The sequence below is a fragment of the Glarea lozoyensis genome (genome assembly GCF_000409485.1).
Source record: "Glarea lozoyensis ATCC 20868 chromosome Unknown GLAREA4, whole genome shotgun sequence".
Lineage (NCBI taxonomy): Eukaryota > Fungi > Ascomycota > Leotiomycetes > Helotiales > Helotiaceae > Glarea > Glarea lozoyensis.
Window position 1 is genome coordinate 410843 of NW_007360999.1, and position 21958 is coordinate 432800.

Below are 21958 nucleotides of genomic sequence, written 5' to 3' on the forward strand. Positions count from 1 at the left end.
GTCGCTTTATCGCTTTATCGATGCGGTAGACAGTCAAGCAGCATGTGCTTTATTTAATACTGTCGTTTTCCCACCACATGAGAAGCAATTTAAAACATTCTAGTTCTCCTAAATTAAACGGCAGTGTTGAGGAATAACTGCTGGATAGTTGGAAAATATGGTTAGATCACCGCTTTCTCTCACTATATCAGAAATCGGCATTTCTACCAAGTGAAGTCAAGTATACTTTGGGTAAACGTTAACATTGAATTCCAAGTCTCTTTAAATCGATGACTCTATTAGGCTCAAGAGAGCAGCATATCGCTATGGTATCAACGAGTGTGGTCCCTTCTCTACAACGCCCTCTGTCTATCAACAGGATGAAATTAGGTGTTTAGGTCTCCACGATAAATGTCGCTTCTGTGAACAGTTGTCCTTCCTCTGATTTCTCATCATCTCCGACATTAATTTTCAATTGGCAAGACTTTGGAGAATACTGAAATGTGTTAGCAAGGAAGAAACTCAGCAAAAGAATATTCGACGAACTTGGTATATATATGGCTTTGTTCCGGCAGCAGCCGCGACAATGGTCTTCACAAACCCTGGCACCTCTGCCATGACGTCGATCCTGTCGAGTCTCTCGTCCAAAGGACAATCGATAACCGCCGTGATTGACTTTCCATCCTTGGTCTTACCATTCCACTGATACTTGACAGCTTCTGGTTCGGGCCAGTCGTTCTCGGAGTCGCCTTTTATCTTGGTGTGCTCGGCCACGTGAGAAGCACCGGCTGTAATTATCTCCCCATCCTTGACAATGCCACCAACATTGACAACAGTAGAGCCGTAGGATGGTGGAGTGGTAAATTCCATCATGATAGCTGAATATGTTGGACCCTGGAAATCAACAAACTTCCACTTCGCGCCCGCGTGATGTGGTTTCATTCCCTGAAGAGCATGGCTGAGGAGAGCTTTGCCCTTGAAATCGATTGGTCCATCCTTCGTCATGATCGACCCCTCCACGGTATTTCTTGGCCAGAAGCGATGTCTCATCGATCCCCAGGGAGCTTTGGGGTCGGTTCCGAAATATGAAGTTCCATCATTGCCTACCTGGAACCCAGGCGCTGTTCTAGTCACAGTGATATTGACGATAGACTTCTGGTTGACCATAGACTTTATCGTATATGTTTTCCCATCCTCCGAAAGCTCAACCGCAACGTCATCTGCGTAAAAATTCGTTTTGTCTTCATTAAAATCGATGTTGCTGAGTTGGTCGGATGACCAGAGAAATGGTTTGTTCTCGCTCCTTGGGTATAGTACTTTCAGGGTAAATTGGGAGGTTTGGCGAATGCCACTGGCCGCATGTTAGCTGGTAGCTCTCAGATCATGGAGATATCCACTACGTACGCAACATTGCTATGAATGATTTGAGCCACGGAAATATGCCCAGAGTCTGCGTGAAGATAGAAAGTCTGCGTCTCGACGCTCGTGGAATCCATATTAGCCCATTGCAAGTCCTTCCTCACGAGTTCCGTATATGGAGTGGTCTCTGCCTGTTTGGTTACAGGTTGAATAGCGGATGGGCCGTAAATCGGTTCTGATGTCCCGGCGACATTGGCCAACCTGTTGCGCAAAATGATTAGCTATGTACGGATTCGACGGAATGGCGCAGTCATACGCTGCTTTCGCCCAGTTCATCATCTTGAAAGTATTTATGAAGGTGTTGCGGATTATTAGATTGTTGTATTGGATGTGTTGCTGAAGTCTAGAATTATTTTGGAGAATAATCGCCCCTCCACCGCTCCGCGTGTGCCTCTAACCTACGTCAGGGGTCTGCCGAGATTCACGATCAGCAGGGTACATTGCCTATGCATCATAAACAGTAAGCAGCGCTTTTTTGCGATTTCTGATGCTGCGACCCTTTAAAAGTAGACAAGGTACACTTTCCTCTGTATGTCTCTCATAATTATACATATAAATGCGTTCTTTTGGTTGTGGTTTTCAAAAGACTAGCGTCGGGTTTTGTAATTGTACATGGTCCGAGCTTCCTCGTCACTCCCACCTCTCCTCGAGTTCAACAACCGTATTGTCAAACAACCTAGCCTATTGCGACTTCTTCGCTTTCGAACTTCCGATACCCATTCCGTAAGTATACACCAGATCACCTCCAAGCTTCGCAGAATACAAGACCATTGGCATCGCTACCAAGCCGCTCAATGCCAAGTTGAGCGGAGTTGGTGTGAAGCCAGGAATGTTGCGCCTCGTCCACCAATTGTAGGTCAACGCTGCGAACACGACGTCGTTCATGGCAGCGTGAAGCACCCCGGTTTTTGCCTTGGATGTGCTCAATCCATCCCTTTGGATCAGGGGCAGCAGTTGCGAGCCTCCGGACACAATTGAAGGAACCATGGTTACGAGCGCAGCAATCGTGGTATAGTGGGAGAGGGTCGGTAGCATGCTGAGAGGGATTTGAAATTGTATGCTCTTTGCCGCTGCCGCAACATAGGACGAAGTCATAGGACTTGTAGCCGCCGCATGGAGAAGGTCGAGGCCACCAGTCAGTGAAATGGCAGCAATGGGCCAGTGTACAGTGGCAGGATGAAGTGGGTGGCTATAATGATTCTATGTCAGCCTCTTGCCGCGATAACAACTTGTCAGGGCGCTCCGAAACTCACTCCATGATGATTAAAAGTTTTTGGAAGCTACTCTTCTGACTTTGATTATTCTCCAAGGGTTTTGAGTTGCATTCGAGGGTTGTAGATGTCATTGAAACCCCTTCCGTATCATTGGTCGGACGTAAACTAGGCCGAAAGAAGATCGATCAACTTCGCTTGTCGTGAACATGTCCGACCAGTGACGTGGATTTATTTAGATATATGCCAAAAAAAGATCAATGTACGGGACGGAGTTCCGTTCATACTCCGCCGCATGACACCTCGATTCCAGGAGTCGTTTTGATTGTTTCTATCAGACACTGTATGAGAGCGATATTTTACTTTGTTTGTCTACCCTTTTCTGCCACGTTTAGTTGACTGAGAGTATTCCTAAGTCAAGATTGGCGATTTGTTCTAACTGAAATAGACCTCATTGTCTAGGTTCTATGGGATCTGCACCGTATCAAAGTATTTCGAATCACCCCTTGGCTGCATAAGCATATTCAATGACCTGTACTTGGAATTCCGCCAGATGCGTTTACTGACCATTACTGCCGCAAGAGAGCATTGTCAAAAGTTAATCTTAGTCTCAATGATTGGGTTTAGGCTCAAAAGTAAAGACACTAAACCAACTAGAAATTGTACAAGAATTTTTGTCAACAATTAAATATTCCTTAGCCCAAGTAGAGAGTTCTTTTGAATATCGACTTCTCACTTCTTGCACTTCCTATTTTGTGCTCTGGGTATTATAGGTCAGCAAAAAGAAGGTGTCTCTTTTAAATATGCTTATTCAGCTTTTCTACCCAGCACTAGATGCTTTATTCAAAAATAAATCTTCCAAAACCTTGTGTGCTCCACTCCGTCGAGTACAATTATAACTTCGTATCCTTCGAGGAACACTTACTGAGCTCACGGCGTTCAACATTTTTCGACTGAAGAACATATCGAGGAAGAAAGCTGGTTTGATTAAGGACGGCAGAAATCATCGCTGACAGGGTTACAGATGCAGGAATGGAGCACCAAAATGGTTCATTCAGAAGACCCTGGTTGGTACACCACCTCATCCGCACGTCTAGAGATGGAAGTGATCGCGTGATTATTTTAACGGAGGGTCGGGGTTTGCCCGGATGCAGGACAACTCTGTGCTCTTTATACCTCCATTCACCAAATATCAGAGCCAGTTTTGGTGAGAGCGGCGCTGAGCGGTTCCCTAAAGCTCTACGTGGTTGCAATACAGGTATGCTTTTCCACGTATGCTTTTCACGAACAGATCATCGCCCCTAAAACCGCAGCACGGTTTATCCTCTAATCATATTGTCTATTCAGAGAACCAAAGACATTTTGCTCCTTATCTTTCAGATAGACATGAACTAGTCACCGAACCCTATATCCTGCTGCAATAAGCAATGATACGGTTCGCTTCCTAGTGCGGGACACTTTTAACATCTTTAACGATCCAGATAGCACGTTTATTGCGAATACTAATCCTCAGCATCCATAAAGTTTTGCGGAAATGTCTCTTTCTCATGGCGGACTACAAACGATATTTAGCCAGTATCCCATCCGCCGCCGTCGATCTTTGTCAGTCTTGAGCTTTGTCCTAATAGACGACCATCTTCTACCTCCCACGAAGCAGCATTGAACAACAGATTTTTACCACGCCCATTTTATCTCAAAAAAACTTCGCAAGTTAGAAACGGTCCAGAACAGAACCTCAAGGCGCGGTAAAGTTCTATATATTTTTTGTCAACGAGGCTCTGATATATTACAGAAGATACCTCCTAGTCATTTTCACCACTTCAACGACAAGGCTATTAAAATAAACTCATCGCCCATTTATGCACCATAAATGGATCTTTGATGGGTGACTCATACGACACCTTTACAAAAGTATCAGTCAAGTGACTCAGCTGAGAAACCTCCTACATTAAAATCCGTTTGGAGTTGATTTTCTCAAAATTGTAGGGCTATTATACACTCAAAGTCACACTCGAAGTCAACAAGATGAAACGAGAAAACATCTAGGGATGATTCGCAAAGTTTCGGGAGCCTGTGCCGAATAAGAACGAGTATACTCATTAATCTCCTGACTTTATTCATTTGGTTATATGTTATCATCGATTGGTTTGGGAAGTTAAACTTTTCAAATGTCTGATTTAGAACTAAATGTTATGAATTTCTCATTGCCAGTAACTACCAGAATCAGTTATGAATATGCTGCAGTTTAGTTCTTTTCTTGAATTATCAATCATTTTGGTGTTTGGAGTTCTAATGACTGGTACGGAATTATTCTACTTGATACCTACTCATTGTCACTCCAGTAAGAGAAACTTGCGCACAACCATATATATTTCTCAGTTTCCCATAAATTACTCATCAATATGAGTTGATTCGAAAGAGTTTTTAGAGTCAGCCGCTGGAAACTGTGAGAATCATGAGATATTCATCATTTGTCAACCCTGTTGTTACTGGGATTGTTATTTCTTGCCATTCATAGTAGAATATCCTCTATTCATAGCAATACCCTGTCACCATTCATAATTTCATATGAACCATCAAGACATACCCTGGTCAAAGACCTGACATTCATAGTAAAAGTTCCTCTATTAATAACAACACCATGTTGTCACTCATAACATATCTCGAATTCACAAGCTGTTGTCACAGAACCGAACTTATCTCATGACTAGTGCAGTGATGATAGAACATTCATGGGAGTTCTCAACCAAGATATTATTCAATGACCATCGACTTTGAATCACAGCTCCCAGAAGCCACGACTATAAATTCTTCGAGAATCCCCCCTCTCCTTTACTTCTCTTCACATCATTACCATTAAATCTGAACCAAGATCATACTTAGTTACTTTGTAGAGCATAACAAATCCAACAAGTCATCTACCTCCTGGCTACGTTATAAGCACTTCGTTTCACTCAATCCCAAAAATCTTATAACCACAACCGCTTCCAATAATGCTTGATCCATGGAACCGGACATACGAAGAATGGAGTCGTCAAGAGTTGCAATTCTTAATCGACGCGAGAGCTTGCGTTGACGAAGGCAGAACGTTTATGACCTGGTCTGTAACAACTCAGATATTTTGTGAGAGGTTCAAGTTCAAACTAGAAACATCGACACAAAGCAGTTTGCAGAAACTATTCACTGATAAGAATCCACACTACGCAAGAATGCATGAGGAAGTTGGATGGGAAAATAAGGGATTTTATAAAAGAATGATATGCTACGTCGCTAGAGTTGAACACGACTGGGCCAAGTCAAACTACATCCTTACAGAGGACCTAAATCATCTGAAAGTTGATTTTCCTTATGTCGGCTGGGATCATATGTATTTCAAATACGATCTGGAAGGTCGCTTTCTTGCGGAGCCTAACGAATATTACGAAGTTAGACAGAATGAAAAAATTCCAAGCCACTTAGGCAAGGACGGGACAAGATATGTTGAGGAACATAAGACAACCCTTAGAGTCTGGAGTCTGGCTGAGGATACTGCTCTTCGGGATTTGATGGCTGTCGAGCCACGAGGAACTTCAGAGGGAATGGCGGCGGTTCTCCAGGACATGTTTGGCAGAGGGTATGATCACTTTGCATTGGGGGAGTTTTGGCGAAGGAATCGACATCGTATCATTGCTTGCAATCCAGAGGCACATCCTGAGAGATTTAATAGGAATCCTCAATATCACACGGATTATGGTTTCAACAAATATGGTATCGAAGACCAAAAGCCAACCAAAGCTCCAGGCGCTGGACCTTTCGCATGGAATGATAAACCTAGTGGATGGGGACTATTCTACCTCGGATACTGATGGCACGATCAGTTGAGAGTTACTATCATCGTTTCCCCTTACTATCCAACTTACTATCCAACTGTGCAAACAATTTCGATCATCATTTCAGGGACCGTGGCGAATGGGAACATATCAATGGACACTCTTTATAATGTATTTTAGAATATTTCGTGTTTTCTCGTAGTTTGGGAGTTAGTTTCAAATAGGCCGTTGTTTTCAGAAGAATAGAAGCTCACCTCGCAGTTTCATGATCATTTGCCAGGATCTCCTAAATATTTCCTGGCCCCTTTTCAGGTCACTTCAATTTGAAGTCAGCTTTCGTGGCAGATCTGTTCCGTGGTCGCTTTTTGGATATATGTCAAGCGACTCCGGTAAGTTCCTAATTATTAGCGGTCTATGCCAGGAAGACAGGAGTAATATCATGCTTTGAATGGATTTCGACTTTTCCAGAGTAGTGTCAGCAAGAAAGACCAGATATTATCTTCGAAATGTTCATCTCTGTTGCTTCTTTCACCCCCAGCTCCCCGGTTCAGTATAACAACGAAATCGACAAGCACATCTACCAGCAAAATTGCCCACGACGCTTTCCTTCAATCTTCACTTGCCGATTTTAGAATGATACTAGACCTAGAACCCCCAGGACACAGTTTTTCTGACGCACTTCCTTCAAAATTATCTCGACTTTACGTTCATGGCACTCAGCTTCATTTTGAAGTGACTGCTACTTCCGATCATCTGTGACCCATTTGACTGATGGCATCTACATCACGAAATGCATGCTAATCACAAACTCATACTTTAGACTACCACAGGAAAATGCCATTCCGCGGCATTCCAGAAGCCTGAGTAATCCAGAGCCGATAGAAGAAACCACTTCACAAAATAGGCGCTGTTGCTTTGTTCATTTGGTGTGAGCTCAAATTCTCTGGTCTGTTGAATCACCTGAATCACCGACTGAGCGCGATACGGGACAGCTTTGAGTCTGATGTGCTTCTAGATTCAAGATACTTATGAATGGCCAGTTGTTGAGCAAGATTCATAAGCAAAATTCATGAGCAATTGAAGGTTTCCAGAGCAGGGTCACGCACGGCTCATGATCTGGAATAATTTATGATACTTGTGGCTCCATATGGATTCGAAATGACCATTCATGACTGCATCTACCCTTGACATTCATCCTCCACACCGGTTAACAGCGTATCTGCTAACATGATTTTGTATGAGTGTTACAGCCCATCCATGTCATGTCTATACACGCAACTTATGCCGCCCATGAATTCTCGGTTAAGCTTCAACCCGTGTGTATTCACATGATATCTTGTTATTCCCAAGAATCTTGCTCAAAAATCACACTTTTGTCTGATCCAAGAACGAGCACAACTGATTCTTATGATATGTGGGATTCATGATTGCATCGATGGTTGCAACCCCATTCATGACTATTTCTCAGAACGACTATAAATTCTTCCCATGGTACCATACTTCAACCTCTTTTCTTCATCACAACAACACCACTTCTCCAAAACACAGAGATTCAAACACTTATTCAAACCTTATCGAGTTTAAATCCCTTCTTTTGAAAGCTAGTTCTATAAACACTTTTAATACCTGCATCTTCCTCTGCTTCTCTTTATCATATCACTCTTAAACCTGAAAAAACATCAAACCGAGCTACTTATAAAATCCCACCAAATCTTAAAACTCTTCCATAAGCTACCAACGTCACAATTATGAACCCCTCAAACGCCGGAAACTCATCTCGGGATATCCCGGGGTGGGACGACATGACCCATCCTAATGCTCGAAACCCATATGCAGAACCTGGCCAACATAATCCTCAACAACAAGTTGCGCGAGCTCCTAGTGCTCGAAACACATATAGGGAAATTATAGGGGTGGGACGACATGACCCATCCTAATGCTCAAAACCCATATGCAGAACCTGGCCAACATACTCCTCAACAACAAGTTGCGCGAGCTCCTAATGCTCGAAACCCAAATGCAGAACTTGGCCAACATACTCCTCAACAACAAGTTGCCCAAGCTCCTAATGCTCAAAACCCAAATGTAAAGGCTGACGATCATGAACATTGGCGACGACGAATGAAAGCCGCACCGACTGCTGCTAGCATGGACGACCAAACTAGACGAGATGAACAGAGCGAAGTTGCTGAATTCGCTGGGGGAAAGTTGACACTCTTCGCGAAGACCGCCATTCTAGACGCTTTTTCCATAAAACCACTAGGAACGCGAGAAGGTGTCCAAGATCTTTTATTTGAAGAGACCAAACTGCGATACAATATGGAAAAGCTAAAGGACTGGTTCGAGGCAGAGGCGGACCATCTCATAAAGGAAATACGATGTGCTAATCCGGCAAGGTATAATAAGCATAATGATAGACATGGTTATGGTATCCCACTTCAAGGAGGCTCTGAAAGATTGAGTCCGGGGACCAAATTCGAAATTGAGTTCGATCCAGGTCGCCACCAGGTTGGTCAATTCTATTCAGCACAAAGACTCGATGATATTGCAAATGGCCGGATCTAACTGAGACGTTCCCAACAATTCAAACCCGTCACAGGAGATTCCAATCTTTGCCACCACCTATCTCTTCCAACTGAGGAAAATCAACAATAATCCCTCTCTTACGAAGCTATCGGTAAACCACTCAACAGCTTGCACCAAGTCTAAATTATCACACCACAATCGACACCTCTCAACAACAGGTTACCTGACGCCTCATCTTCAAAACATCACGCAACCGTCCTTTCCGAAATACCATGTTGAATCAACGAGTTAACAGATTTCCTTTCAACATCACAACGTTTCTTTCTACGCGCGAAGGAACTTCCAGTTTCTATTCTTGGAATATATGTTCAGAAACTACAAGTGGCAAATGCCCTTGTTCTTGAACACCTACGCTCTTTAATGCATTATCGGTTTCTTCTGATGTTTTTCTTCATATGGAGATAGTGGAGGGTATGAGAGGCGTGGAAAGAGTGATTAAAAACTTTGTTTAAGCGACTTCTGAATCTTGTCGGAGGGCGGTATTATGCGACATTAACAACACTCTTTTAAATGGTTACCTCTTATCATGTATTTTTATCGTAGAAGCAAGTCCTATAACATAATCAAACACATTCTTAGGTTGAAATATAGAACCAATTGCCGTCGCTGTGGCACCATATGTACTCGGATTTTCCATTCTTGGATGCAACTACCCTGGATACTCATTTATTCAGTATAATCAAGTATCTGCTATGATTCTCAATCACGACTACAGCTCTTTTACATTATGTGTTCTACCCTTTTTAACAACATATGATGTTCGTCAATAGGTTACCCCATAGGTAAATACTACCCTATTCACGAATAGGGTCTGTCGGCAAATTGGGTCTGTTGGCGAACAGGGTAGAACACATGATTAATCCCAAACAGATCAAGCGCGCGCCATCAACTCTTGGGTCATGCCTCACCCCTCTTGTACTCACATAATGTTTTATTATTCATGAAACCTGCTCAAAATTGAACTTTTATCTGACTGGAGACACTCACAACTAACACTTATGAAGCTTGAGGTTCATGATTATACTAACGAGTTCAAGAACCTATTTATAACTTGTTTTCCGAGAAGCTACAAAATCTTCTAGTAGAACTAGACTTCAACCTCTTTTGTTCCTCACAACAACATCACTTCTATGAAACAAAGAGACTCAAATTTGCATAAAGAACCACAACCGTCAAGCAAACTTTTCTTTACATTTCTCTTTTTCACTTGTACTACTTTTCTACAGCCAAATCTATTCAGCATATTTGCGCCAAAAGCAGAATAACTTCACAGTTTCCGCTGACAGAACTATCGACAAAATAGGACTTACTCGTTATCATGCAAGCCGCACACGAAGTTTCAGTTGCAGATCAGCCGCAAGATCCAGGTCAAGCAAAAGGCTGGACGCGAGCGGAAACGCAGTTCGTCCTGGACGCAATAATGTTTGGAAAGTATTATAATGAGGAGCTTGAGAACGGCGGCCTGCCACATCATGATCTTCTTACAATGAACATCCTTGCAGATTTATTCCGCCAACGATTCGGGAAATCCATAGACCAAATGCAGATGCACGAAATAACTCAGAACGCCGGCTATGGTAGAAACACCTACACTAGATGGTGCCGTCGGTTCGTAGAATATCTACGCGAAAACGAGGGAGGAAAGCAATATGTCTCACCGGAGCTTGAAGCTAAATTGTTTCCCGCAGACACTAAGCACGAGGAAAAGGGAAGTTTATATGCGAGAAAAGATACCAAGCAATACGAAATCAGCAATCAGGAAGCCTTAAGAACTGCCGAGGAGATGAATCCGTATCGCGAAATCCAATCACTTTTCCCCGCCCTTTGCAACAAACGCTGGACGGTACCCGAGTGGGAATGTCTTCGAGACGTCATGGCGGTTGAGCCACTGGGAACCAAAAAAGGTGTTGCGATGTTGATGAAGTATTACGAGGAGGTGGATTGCCCTGAGGAGCAGCTAGCGGAATATTGGAAAGTGAACAAGCACCGTATTTGGGACCACTTTTCCATTGCACGTCCCGGAAGATTCAACGCAAAATGGCATATCGAAAGACAAAAGCATGCCTGGGAGTTCGGAAGTGAAGAATGGGACACCGGTGCTGCGGTTGAGGACAGCTTCTATTCGAAAGACCGTCTTGAACAAATACGTCAATCTAAAGCCGCAGGGGGCAGCTGAATAACTTCCCTAATTCGAAAGTCTTCCGACGGACCAGTCAAACTAGAATTATTACTGAACAGACATCCCTAAACATTTTTCTTGCGTAGTTGATAGAACGATTGATATTGAACACTTACTTTCTTTAATGTCACAAGGTATGGCAAGCGAGTTCAAGGTTGCAGACACGGTGGTATGACGATTAAACAACATTTCTTTTTCAATGTACTTTAGAAAGCTTCTTTACGTATTAGATTCCGGGTGGATAATGGAATGGAAATATTTTTTTCAGAAAATAGAAGTTCTGCCTGGCTGATACCTGGAAGTGTCCTCTGGACCTGAAGACAGGGGCGCTTCACAACTAACCAAGAAAACCCTGAGAACCCATCAATGACCACAGAACCAGCTCTTAATCCCCTCATTCCCCGACCTATACCGTATTCCACAACCATCCATGATCGACCTACTCACTTCCACTCCAAACCAACTAAGAAAACCCAAACCTTAAGTAGCACGACCTCAGGCCATATGCGACCAACAAAGCGGGAACGAGTCCTAACAAGACCAACATCCCCGTGAGCGAATTTCATATTGCAAGGAGATTGCTTTCACGGGGAATAGCTACGACGTACTTCTTCGACGTAAGGTAGGGGGCTCCATTGAAGGATATCTCTCTGTGATCGGTCCTCTTGAGCGTACCCGGATAGTAAAGGAAAGAACGGCCTGAGTTTGTGTAATACTCGAGAAGATGGAGGGCTTGTGAGGCTGAAATATGAAATTAAGGAAGGAAAGGAGGATCAAAGAGAACGTAACTAGCTTCGAGTTGTGGGTCAAGAAGCCACAAAGGGAAGAAACATGATGACATGCCAGCCCATTTCTCACTTGAGGATAGAAATCTTGAGAAACAACGTTCGAACCTTTGGCTTGGTCAACTACCACGAAAGATGCTCAAGGATACGAACAAATGCGGCAAAACTCGGTATATTGATACACCTACGTGCGTGACTTGCTCATTGAAATATAGAGGGGAGATTAATCATTTCATTTTTACCCACCACTCTCATCTAATAGACACACATTCCCCCTAACCCAAGCATACACGTCCATTTCTAACACCTCTTTGAGGGAAGTATCCCGTCGCTATTGCATCGCAGCCCGGTGGCTTACTTCAATTATTGGCTTTTATACATGCTATTTATTGTACATATTGATCTTGACATTCGTGAATTGGAAAGATTTATTCGTTGATCTTGGCGAGGAGCCTGTGAGGGAAGCTTGTTAGTGACTGGATGTATGGGATGGGGGGTTGGGGGCTTACTCGTAATCTCTGAAGAGGTGGTACTCGACGTCTCCGACCTTGACGGGTGATCCACCGTACTGCAAAATCCACGTTAGCCATCATCCAAGACCAACTCCGCTTTTGCGCAAAACTGTCGCCGCATATCAATCATGCCGTATGTATCCTCTGACTTGCACTCCTCCTCGATGTTCTTGAATCATCTCTACTCCAAACTCCATACCCAAACCCAAAGAAAACAAACTCACCTGAGGAATCAAAACCTTATCACCAGCCTGCACACTACACGCAACCCTCTTTCCCTCCTTATCCAATCCACCCGGGCCAACAGCCAGAACCTTCGCCTCGTTCAATTCCTTCACGGCGCTCTCAGGGAGGAAGATTCCAGAGGCGGTCTTGGTCTCGGCTTTGATGCGCTGCACGAGCACGCGGTCGAGGAGAGGAGCGAGAGATTTGATGGACTTGAGAGCAGTAGACTGGAGATTATGCGTGTTAGTGAGAGGGAAATTGGGTAGTTTGGTGACGGGAGAAAGCTGGGAACTGCTGCTGATGAAGCAGTAGGAGTATGCGATTCTATTATTGTGAAATGGGAGACTGGAGATGAAGTGGACATACCATTTTGGATGAGTGTTGAAATAAAAGTGATTATAAACTGAAGAGAAAGTCTGCTTTGCTTGTGTTAGATGTGAGAAATTGTTTGTTGTCAAAAAAGAAGATGTACACCTCGAGCTTCGAAGAGGTTCTGGATACTTTTTTACTAGCCGGCGACAGGGGTCCCCATCCCGGGATTTATCACATGACAACAATATAAACCTCCTTTCTATGACCAACTCCTCATCCAGTGCAAACTATTTAACAAATCACCTAATATAGCACAAGAAGTGGCTGGTATCATATTATATGATGCATTAAAGTGAGCTATTCCCAACCCATATTTAAAAGCCCATCTAGAGGTACCTTCGCTAGCCAGGAATTTCTTGGAACCATTGATGGCCATCCTAACTAGCCGCAAAATGTACAATCTACTGCAGGTTCTCCGCAATGTTGGGCCTGCCCCTTCTATAACCTCATAAAACTGCACCGTCAAATATATAACCAAGCTGAACATAGTCCTGACCGCACCTATTCCTGAACACCACATGCTCCCTCCCATTCGAATACATATCTTGAAACTCCGACCCGTATTGATGCCCGTCTATTTCGCAGGTGCCGGGGCTGCTGGAGGCTCAAGTGTATGTGTATGACCTGCAGCTGGAACGACTTTCCCATCTGTGTCCTGGTAACATATAATAGTCCCTGACACCCATGGATCATTAAGGATCTCGTCCATTGTAGCTCTCTTCTTTGGATCAATTTCGAGCATACGCGACATTATATGCCTGCTCTCCCTTGGAAGCAGACGAAGTAGTCTCCATGGGCCTTTGATGACTTCTGGTTTCTTCTCCGGCGCTGGTGTTGCGCCGGCGCCAGTTGCAACGACTTCTGATGTGGAGGTCGAGTCTGGTACTGCATCTCTGGCCGGGGTACTTAGGTCATTTGTAGATTTCGATGGAATTGGTGTTTCGGATAGTCGCTTCATATCAGTACCGGGAGAAGGAGGTGAAGCAAAGAGCTTGTATGAATTATCTGTCATGCGTGGCATTTTCCAAGGAAACCTCCTCAGAGACATGCAGCAGAAAATGATAGCAAGAGACCAGATATCGGCAGGCCGTGGGTCGTACTTCCTCTCATCGTACACCTCAGGAGCAAGATATGGGTCAGATCCGACAATTCCTAGATACCTGTTAGATGGTTCCTATATGCGCCATTGCAGTCTCGAACGTACCAGATGCCAAAACAACCCCGTTCTCGAACGGATACTGGAAGACGCTGGCACTCCCAAAATCGATGATTTTCATAATGCCGAACTCGTTTACCACAACATTATCGAGCTTTAAGTCTCGATGTGCCAAGCCCATGCTGTGCATGTATGTCACTCCACTCAATATCTGTAAAAATGCGCAACTAATCTCCTCCCGCGACATTTTGCCCGTCATCACAATCGCGAACAGGTCATATGGCGCATATTCCATAACCTCGTACCATTTACCTTTTTCTTGTACAATGTCCATTGATTCGATGATGTTACCATGGTGTAAAGCGGATCCGACACAAAATTCCGCAGTAACCTTCTTTGCGTACTCTTTCTCGGACTCGTATGAATGTCTTGCTCTGAATTCCTTTACGGCAAATGTCACACCGTCACTACTTCTCTTCATTAATCGCACAGATCCTCCCGCACCAGCTCCTAGGATCTTTCCGAATTTCCCGTACTTCGAGGTAAGGCCATGATTGTCATCAAATGGAAGTTGTTGTGCTCCTCGGTGATGAGGAGGTGTTTTCGTGCCTGATTTCACAGATGGAACTGGTGAAGCTGGCCGCTGCTTAGACTTGTGATGACCTCCTATCTTTAGGAATCGCTTCAACTCCGACATCGAACCTCCGTGTTTGGTATGAATAGTGGCTGAGCTCTCATCATGCCCGTGGGTTAGGTACTCCTTGTTTCCACCAAAGAGAGATCGTCTGTCTCCAGTTTTGGTATCAGCAGCACTTCGCGAGGATCGAGGCAATGACGCGGATGAGCTACTCTCCTTCAGTCGCGCTTTAGATCCCAATGCCGTGAATTTAAATCGTGGATCGATAGAATCAAGATTTCTTGACTGTGGAGGCCTCTTGTGGGCGGCGTACGGGTCGTTTGCATCTCCAACTGGTGTGAAAGGTCTAGTGAACGAGCTACGGCTCGGACTTTGCTCTCTTGATACTGGGACTGACCGTGTATTTCCTGGTCCGATCGTGAAAGCAGCCCCGCGGTTATTTGGCTGAATACCAGATTCAGTTGATCGACTCGTTGGCTGCGTCGCTATTCCCGATGATCCTGGCCGAGAATCGTCTGCATTTGTTGTAGTTGGAGAGTTTCCGGAGGTCCCGGGCGAGATTTGTGGTGTTACTGCGGATGGATCTTCTACGGGTTCTAATCTCTCGAGAGGTGCTCCCTTTGCAGCTCCGGCATCCCTCGAAATCGTTGCCGCAGGAGTAATAGGTGGTGAATGCATTGAAGCTTGTCGAGGACTTTGGTGGGGTGAAGGTCTCACTGAAGAGTTTTGTGTATTGGCACGACTGGCTTCGCGTGACCCTTCGTCGTTGGATGGAACCTAAATGTGCAACAATACGTCAGCGGTGATCCGTGAGGTTGTTTTGTCAAAAAGAGGCGCATAGGAAACAATAGGTGAGATTGACAACACAATAAAGTGGATCATGACCTGAATGTTGTTATGCGTATGGCGGGGTGATCCTAGAAGGATTTCAATCACACTTGCTTTTTGAGATGTGATTCGGACCACTGGGAATTGTCCATAGTGACCATGCGCCATCATATAGAGATCTCTATCGATAAAGCAGGATAAAAACCCCATACTCCACAAAGGCTTTATCCAATGCTAGGTGACCACCATCATTGTGGGGATCATACGAAATGGGAGACGTACCCTTGATGCGGGAAGAGATACTGGCTCGAAAGCAAAAGCACTCATACGACGTTCCTGTAATCTTGGATTCTGAAAAGCGCTCGCCAGTTCCTTCAATTTCTCCTCATCTTCGGGTCGTAAGTTGTTTTGAGGAGGGGCAGCTTCGACGCTCTCGACGGTCTGCGCAGGCTCAATCTCCTGGTTCTTGGACGCAAATCGTACCGCCAGAGGATTATGATCTTGCGCAGCTTCCGGAATAGGAGGATTTGTTTGGTCGCTACCTAGAAAAGGAAAGACAACAGTCAGAATTGTTCATGCTTCAAATCGGAGATACGGTGTAATCATCGTGAGGAATAGTCAGCATCCACTTACCAAGCGAGCCTTCTTCAGGCTTGTGTTGCAGTGCTGCCATCTTGGAGGGGTCGATAGGAAAGTTCGACCCTTCGCAAACTAAAGTTCAGCAGCTCCCGACGATGTCGTGGAGAAAGAGGAATGGTAGATCCTCAATCCAAAGAGAAATTCGCAGTAATGGTGGGGCACCGACTCGAGCGCTTCTCGTGCGGATGCGTAGAAATGGAAGTCCCGATAAAGAATGCGCCAATCGAGAATCGTGAGTGGACGGCGCCGGATGCACACGGCCAAACGGTTGGAGATGGCTTGCAAGCACAAAGACACTTAGAGCTAGGTTGAGAACAGCAATCAATCAGATCTGTGAGCCGCAAGAGATGCCATGCACAGACAGCTGATGCCGTGACGGTGTAGATGGAGATTATGGAGAAACTGTAGCTCACAGAGGGTGGAGGAGCTATTATTTTGTTTCTACCGTAGTGGAAGTTTGGCTCCATGACGAACGCAGTCCTCGAGTGAAGCTCACCTGTACTCTAAGCGAGAGGGGAGGGGGAGTCAGCAACAACGGGAAAACTACGATGTCATGGATTAATCTTCGAATCCACTCTTTTTGCTTCAAATTTACTCCGAGAAAGTGTTAATTGGTGCAAGCAACAAGTTCTAGACTTTCACTTCGACTTTTGTCTTTTTCCCACATAAAGAAATCCTCTTACGGAGGCCAGGAAAAGCTCAATTCGTAGGAACTACTTCGAAGTACAAGATACGCCAATCCATGGATGCATATGACCTGCATTCCACGACTGCCCCGCCTCTAGAGGCAGACAATATGCTTTCGACTCATTCGGCGTCTTGGACTTCGTACTCCCTGTTCGTCCACCTTGCCATTGACCGCAAGCAATCAACTCAATTATCACATGAAACCGCCAGAGCACATCTGAGGAGAATTCTTCAACCATCCCCATGAGGAGGGATTTTTTATTACGGCTTTCCGAAAGAAAACCACCAGTTCGGACATAACTCGCTCACGAGTCGTTTTCTGCTAGCCGTTCAAACCGAATGACATGTAGGGATGACCGGGCTAGCTTTGAGATCTGCCCTGTCGGAACGAGAAGAAACGAAAGCCAAATGGCAATCATCTATGCCGAGGCTTGGTATTCAAAATGTGCCGAAAACGGCTTCGAGAAGTCGAGAAGGAATTCTGGAAGGTTTGCCGCCGAGTTCGCCAAATGTGGCCGAGGTAAGGAATTGATTGAGGTGAGTCCTCCATTGGATATTTGACGCAAGAAATACACAGTAGGCTTGACATACAATGGTTTGAGAATATACAGTTTTCTTCTCTCTGGCTTTCGTTATACAATGCTCTACACACGATCCCTTATATTGTACACCTCCAATCTTGACGCCTTTTTAAAATGCAAACAACCACACAGTCCCAAGGCTGTGAAGACCTTGGGATGCGGTTACAGAGACTGTTAATCCATCATCATTGGTGTTCGACCCAATGCTCAGCATCCGTCTTCTGTTGCATAAGAATCTTCCCACGTTGAAGTTCCAATCGATTCCCTGGTCCAGGCGATGAGCTCAACCTAACCACAAGCAACATTCCTCCGTAACCAATATTCAAGCATCCACATCTATGGCTTAATAGCAACACCAATCGTCTTCGCCGACGCAACCACACACTTCGCGATGCCCTCCAAACTCAATCCGCTTAACCTCAGCTCGCTCTGCTTAATCTTCGCAATCTCGTAAACGTGCTTCAAACTAATCGGTTTCCCAACAGTATCCGGATACTGAGCCCTGCCCTTTAACTTGCCCTTATCAGGTTCCACTTGCGCGGCGCTTAGCAATAGGTAAGAGGTCGTAGGTGTACGGACATCGAAATGGAAACTTCGATCTGGACGAACGGTAACGCGTACTGGTGTTGGGGTTCCAGGAACCATGTGTGAAGTTCGGGCGTTGAATTCCTATCAGTGTAATTAGTATCTGCCGATTGAAGCCGTGTGAAAGAGAATCATGTTGCAAAATGTAATAAGGATGGATGCCATACCTTGCAAAAGTCCATGGATTTTACACCTTTACTACCCAGCGCAGGACCGACGGGAGGACTGGGACTTGCTTGGCCAGCTCCGACAATGAGCTTGACAATTACATCTTGTACCGCGCGCGCTTTCGACATATTGGCGGAGAGGTGTGTATAGCTTCCAAGATCAAGCATTGATGATACTCGCAAAAAGTTCCCAGGAAGACGCGCCTGTCGGTCGGACCTCGGGTTTCAAATCCGCTGTTTCGGCGCCGTTAAACTCCTTCAACAGCCAAAGCAACTCGACTTTATCACTACAGAAATTATGTTTTTCATCCGGCTTCTTCTCACTCCGAAGAAAGACTGATCGTCCTCGAACGCCGCCAAGAAAGTTCCTGCTAAACGAAATTAATCTCAATTATCACATCTTCAAAAACATGAAAAACCACACAACTTCTTGAGCCCGATTCAGCCGTACAACAGATTTTCCTCATAGGAAATGATTGCTCGGATCTCAAGGTCCACCACGATAGATGAGATCAAGGTTCAACTTCCGATCAGATATATTCCGGGCGTACACGACGTCACGATTAATCATTACGCTCCTGACTTGTACAGGTTGCTACCTGACAGCTTAAATTTCGTGTTGAACTGAGCGCCGTGATCTATCAACACAGATCCAATGGCTTACCCCTCTATGTGTCCTCTTGGCATTTGTGATTCTAGTGCGCTTCTCGGTTGTCCAAAAGCTGGTTCTTGCTCACGTTCGGTTGGTACTGCTTGAAATCAAATTAGATGCGCGTAATATTTTCAGATACTGGGGTTGATTGAACTCAGGATATGTCATTAGCTCGCTGGCGTTTGCATCTCAGGACTACAAGAGTGGCAGTAGCTAAGGCATAAGCTGTTGGTGAACTACGTAGGTCAGGTACGTTCCGACTTGGACCGCTCATCAGCTCATCTGTTTCCTAGGTAGACTCTGGCTCCAATGTCGTTGCAATACTACACTGAACTAGTTCACCTTTTGATTTTTATGATCGGTAAATCGATCTTGGTTTAAGCAATGGATCTTGCTCGTTTCGATTATTCCATGTTTGACATCAACACAACGTTAGATCAATTTAGCCTAGAGAATGTGGCTGAAGCATCTAGATCACAGATTGATTAAAATATGCCAATACCAAAGCAGAGACTTGCCTGGACAATGCCAAAGGGCTGGCTGGACGCAATATGGGGTATTTCCAACGGGAAACTTGATTGAACACGCTTCTGAGCCGAAATTTTCGAAATCTTGTATACTGAGCTTGAAATATACGCTCGAAGCCTCCATCCGCCTCCATTTTCAAATTGGTATAGACATTTGATAAGCAATATCAGACACATAATCTCCCTCGCCCACCTTGGACCCGTCATGGCCATTTTCCCCCTCAAGCTTCAAACTCTTTCTTCACGAAAGCTGTGCTTGTGGTATTCGATGCATAGGCAGCCCAAGTCGCATACTTGGCAGTCTTTGCGCTCTTCAAGTCAGCACTATAACTTCCTTGACTTCCATGCTTGGTAAAAGTGGTAGTCACACTTGATTTAGTCGTTGGTGCCGCAGTGTTGAACGCCCATCCGAGCGTGTCACTAGCCGCAGAAGCGTCAAAGGTTGAGCCATCAGTTGAAAGACATGCTTTGCAGAGGAAGGTAGATACCCAGTGAGTGGTGTTGGTATATGTGCCGTTGGCGATTGGGTAAAGCGTCCAGGCTCCCTTGGCTACTGCTGGTGATGCATAAGAGCTAGATGACATTAGTCTTAGGATTCGACGGAAGATATTCAAGCTCACGTTGTTTTGCGGAATGACGAAAGCACTGCTTTGGCATTTGGCCAGGTTGCTAGGAGTAAAGCGTTTTGGGTCATTGGACCACCGAGAGATACTGCCGCCCATCCTGTCCCTTTTCCTATCATCACACCGATGAAGTCCGTCGAAGGAGTTGTTGGAAGAGCAACTCCAAAGAGGAAGTTGGCATTGGAATATGCAGTGACGGTGATTCCAGATTGCTTCTCAGTATATTGAACTTGACTACCTTGAGCGCTAACTCCCAGGGCCAGCGCCAGAGATAGGATTGCCTTGAACAACATTGTTATACTTGATTTTTAACGGAGGTGAATACGAAGTGATTTCGACAGCGAACGCTTTGCTTTTCGTCCTCTAGATCCCATATTCGATGCCGGAACCTTGCTCTTTATCTACTTCAATAACGGCCCGTTGGGATTAATTAACGATCGAGGTACAATCTAAGGAATCCATTTCCAGATTTACGAGAACCGGAGCGGCTCTTCTTTCTCTGTCCTTGGCGATGGTATTGATTGAGCCTCGACATAACCGGATGATGAAATTGAGAAGGATTTCAAACTACAGCTCGCTCATTGGCCGACATCTAAGTAATTCTTCCTCAATATTTGACAGACGCTCGCTAAAATCCAATTGCCGTGAATGCCCGTGGGCATTCGAAACGTCTGTGGAAGTCCGGTTATTAGCCTGTTGTGTGATTCGCGAATCAGGAAATCTTGGATCAAAGGAATCAATATAACTACGCACGAGTAAATTTGACGGCATTGTTGAAAAGCAACTGAGGAGGACTAAAAGCTTTGGTGGCTTGAGAGGCTATTCTGAATGCTTTCTCGCCTCAAAGAGTTTGACTACTAAACCCCGATTCGGGCACTAGTAAGTGTACAGCGCATAAATGCCGTTGTGGAGGCGAACATTCATAGCGGGAATTGATAGTTCTCAGCATATCATTGAATGAGCGGGTTGAAGAAGGGATTAAATTAAAATTCGGGGGTTCAACATCAAAAGACCCTCAAACTGTGAAAAGGCTAGGATCAGGTTCACCGTCATAAGACCCCCCGAATTGATAGCTAAAACCAGTAGGTAAAGAGAAAAGAGGTTAGAAATGACAAGACTTGTGCTCCGAACTCGAATGGTATAGTCATCTTATAGACAGACAATAAACCTCCTAGATAAATCAGAATTAGATCAGCCACGTACCAATCAAATTAAACCACTCATCCACCCTCAGAACTTCCAAAACTCCAAAACCCCCAAAACCCAACACTACCACCCCCCTGTCATCCCCGTTACCCCCCAAAGCGCAATAACCCCCCCAGCAACCCCCCTCAAAACAGCCTTATCCCTCATCCCCTCCCCGTAACACACATAAGCATCCACCGCACCGACATATCCCAAAACCATCAACATGACATCCACGGCCTTTAGATCACCCATATAGTAGAATGCGAAGATAGACGCCCCGGTGGCGGTGGTACGCGCGGAACAGACGACCATGACTGATTGAGCGGGTTTGGAGGTCGCGGTTGCTTTTGGGAAACCGAATTCGAGGAGCGCGGAGTGCGGGTTGATGAAGGGCCAGAGGCCGCCGAAGGTTGTGGCTGTTGCTATGAGGAGGGGTGGGATGTGGAGGATAGAGAAGGGGTGGAACATTCTTGGGGATGGTTTGTTGGTTGTAGTGTTGAGAGGTTTCTTGATATGTGGTCCAGGTGTTGTGTTTTGGGTGAGTTTTGTGAGTTTTGGATCGTGAGAGTTTGGAGATGTTTTCACGTGGAGGATTATGTAAGTATGATGTC

At 45.0% G+C, this 21958-nt stretch overlaps 10 protein-coding genes across 10 annotated transcripts; 3 read left to right on the forward strand and 7 right to left on the reverse strand.

Moving 5' to 3' along the window:
- Positions 1 to 373: 373 nt before the first annotated feature.
- Positions 374 to 1677, reverse strand: GLAREA_09491 (uncharacterized protein; the record flags this gene model as incomplete). The annotated part of the gene is made up of 4 exons (XM_008086088.1): positions 374 to 475; positions 526 to 1330; positions 1384 to 1599; positions 1655 to 1677. The coding sequence occupies 4 exons, from the start codon at positions 1675 to 1677 to the stop codon at positions 374 to 376; spliced, it is 1146 nt and encodes a 381-aa protein (XP_008084279.1).
- A 402-nt stretch (positions 1678 to 2079) lies between these two features.
- GLAREA_09492 (uncharacterized protein) lies at positions 2080 to 2656 on the reverse strand (the record flags this gene model as incomplete). The annotated part of the gene is made up of 2 exons (XM_008086089.1): positions 2080 to 2587; positions 2652 to 2656. The coding sequence occupies 2 exons, from the start codon at positions 2654 to 2656 to the stop codon at positions 2080 to 2082; spliced, it is 513 nt and encodes a 170-aa protein (XP_008084280.1).
- A 2946-nt stretch (positions 2657 to 5602) lies between these two features.
- GLAREA_09493 (uncharacterized protein) lies at positions 5603 to 6454 on the forward strand (the record flags this gene model as incomplete). The annotated part of the gene is made up of 1 exon (XM_008086090.1): positions 5603 to 6454. One exon carries the CDS (start codon positions 5603 to 5605, stop codon positions 6452 to 6454), a length of 852 nt encoding a protein of 283 aa, XP_008084281.1.
- A 1887-nt stretch (positions 6455 to 8341) lies between these two features.
- GLAREA_09494 (uncharacterized protein) lies at positions 8342 to 8983 on the forward strand (the record flags this gene model as incomplete). Its single annotated transcript, XM_008086091.1, has 1 exon — positions 8342 to 8983. The coding sequence occupies one exon, from the start codon at positions 8342 to 8344 to the stop codon at positions 8981 to 8983; it is 642 nt and encodes a 213-aa protein (XP_008084282.1).
- A 1339-nt stretch (positions 8984 to 10322) lies between these two features.
- GLAREA_09495 (uncharacterized protein) lies at positions 10323 to 11180 on the forward strand (the record flags this gene model as incomplete). The annotated part of the gene is made up of 1 exon (XM_008086092.1): positions 10323 to 11180. The coding sequence occupies one exon, from the start codon at positions 10323 to 10325 to the stop codon at positions 11178 to 11180; it is 858 nt and encodes a 285-aa protein (XP_008084283.1).
- A 1216-nt stretch (positions 11181 to 12396) lies between these two features.
- GLAREA_09496 (GroES-like protein) lies at positions 12397 to 13074 on the reverse strand (the record flags this gene model as incomplete). The annotated part of the gene is made up of 4 exons (XM_008086093.1): positions 12397 to 12421; positions 12478 to 12536; positions 12705 to 12932; positions 13072 to 13074. The coding sequence occupies 4 exons, from the start codon at positions 13072 to 13074 to the stop codon at positions 12397 to 12399; spliced, it is 315 nt and encodes a 104-aa protein (XP_008084284.1).
- Positions 13075 to 13651: 577 nt separating this feature from the next.
- Positions 13652 to 16371, reverse strand: GLAREA_09497 (Protein kinase-like (PK-like); the record flags this gene model as incomplete). The annotated part of the gene is made up of 4 exons (XM_008086094.1): positions 13652 to 14229; positions 14282 to 15647; positions 15981 to 16240; positions 16332 to 16371. The coding sequence occupies 4 exons, from the start codon at positions 16369 to 16371 to the stop codon at positions 13652 to 13654; spliced, it is 2244 nt and encodes a 747-aa protein (XP_008084285.1).
- Positions 16372 to 17941: 1570 nt separating this feature from the next.
- On the reverse strand, positions 17942 to 18486 carry GLAREA_09498 (Ribosomal L11/L12e N-terminal; the record flags this gene model as incomplete). The annotated part of the gene is made up of 2 exons (XM_008086095.1): positions 17942 to 18274; positions 18358 to 18486. The coding sequence occupies 2 exons, from the start codon at positions 18484 to 18486 to the stop codon at positions 17942 to 17944; spliced, it is 462 nt and encodes a 153-aa protein (XP_008084286.1).
- A 1271-nt stretch (positions 18487 to 19757) lies between these two features.
- GLAREA_09499 (CBD9-like protein) lies at positions 19758 to 20452 on the reverse strand (the record flags this gene model as incomplete). Its single annotated transcript, XM_008086096.1, has 2 exons — positions 19758 to 20109; positions 20157 to 20452. The coding sequence occupies 2 exons, from the start codon at positions 20450 to 20452 to the stop codon at positions 19758 to 19760; spliced, it is 648 nt and encodes a 215-aa protein (XP_008084287.1).
- A 976-nt stretch (positions 20453 to 21428) lies between these two features.
- On the reverse strand, positions 21429 to 21815 carry GLAREA_09500 (uncharacterized protein; the record flags this gene model as incomplete). Its single annotated transcript, XM_008086097.1, has 1 exon — positions 21429 to 21815. One exon carries the CDS (start codon positions 21813 to 21815, stop codon positions 21429 to 21431), a length of 387 nt encoding a protein of 128 aa, XP_008084288.1.
- Between the last annotated feature and the right edge of the window lie 143 nt (positions 21816 to 21958).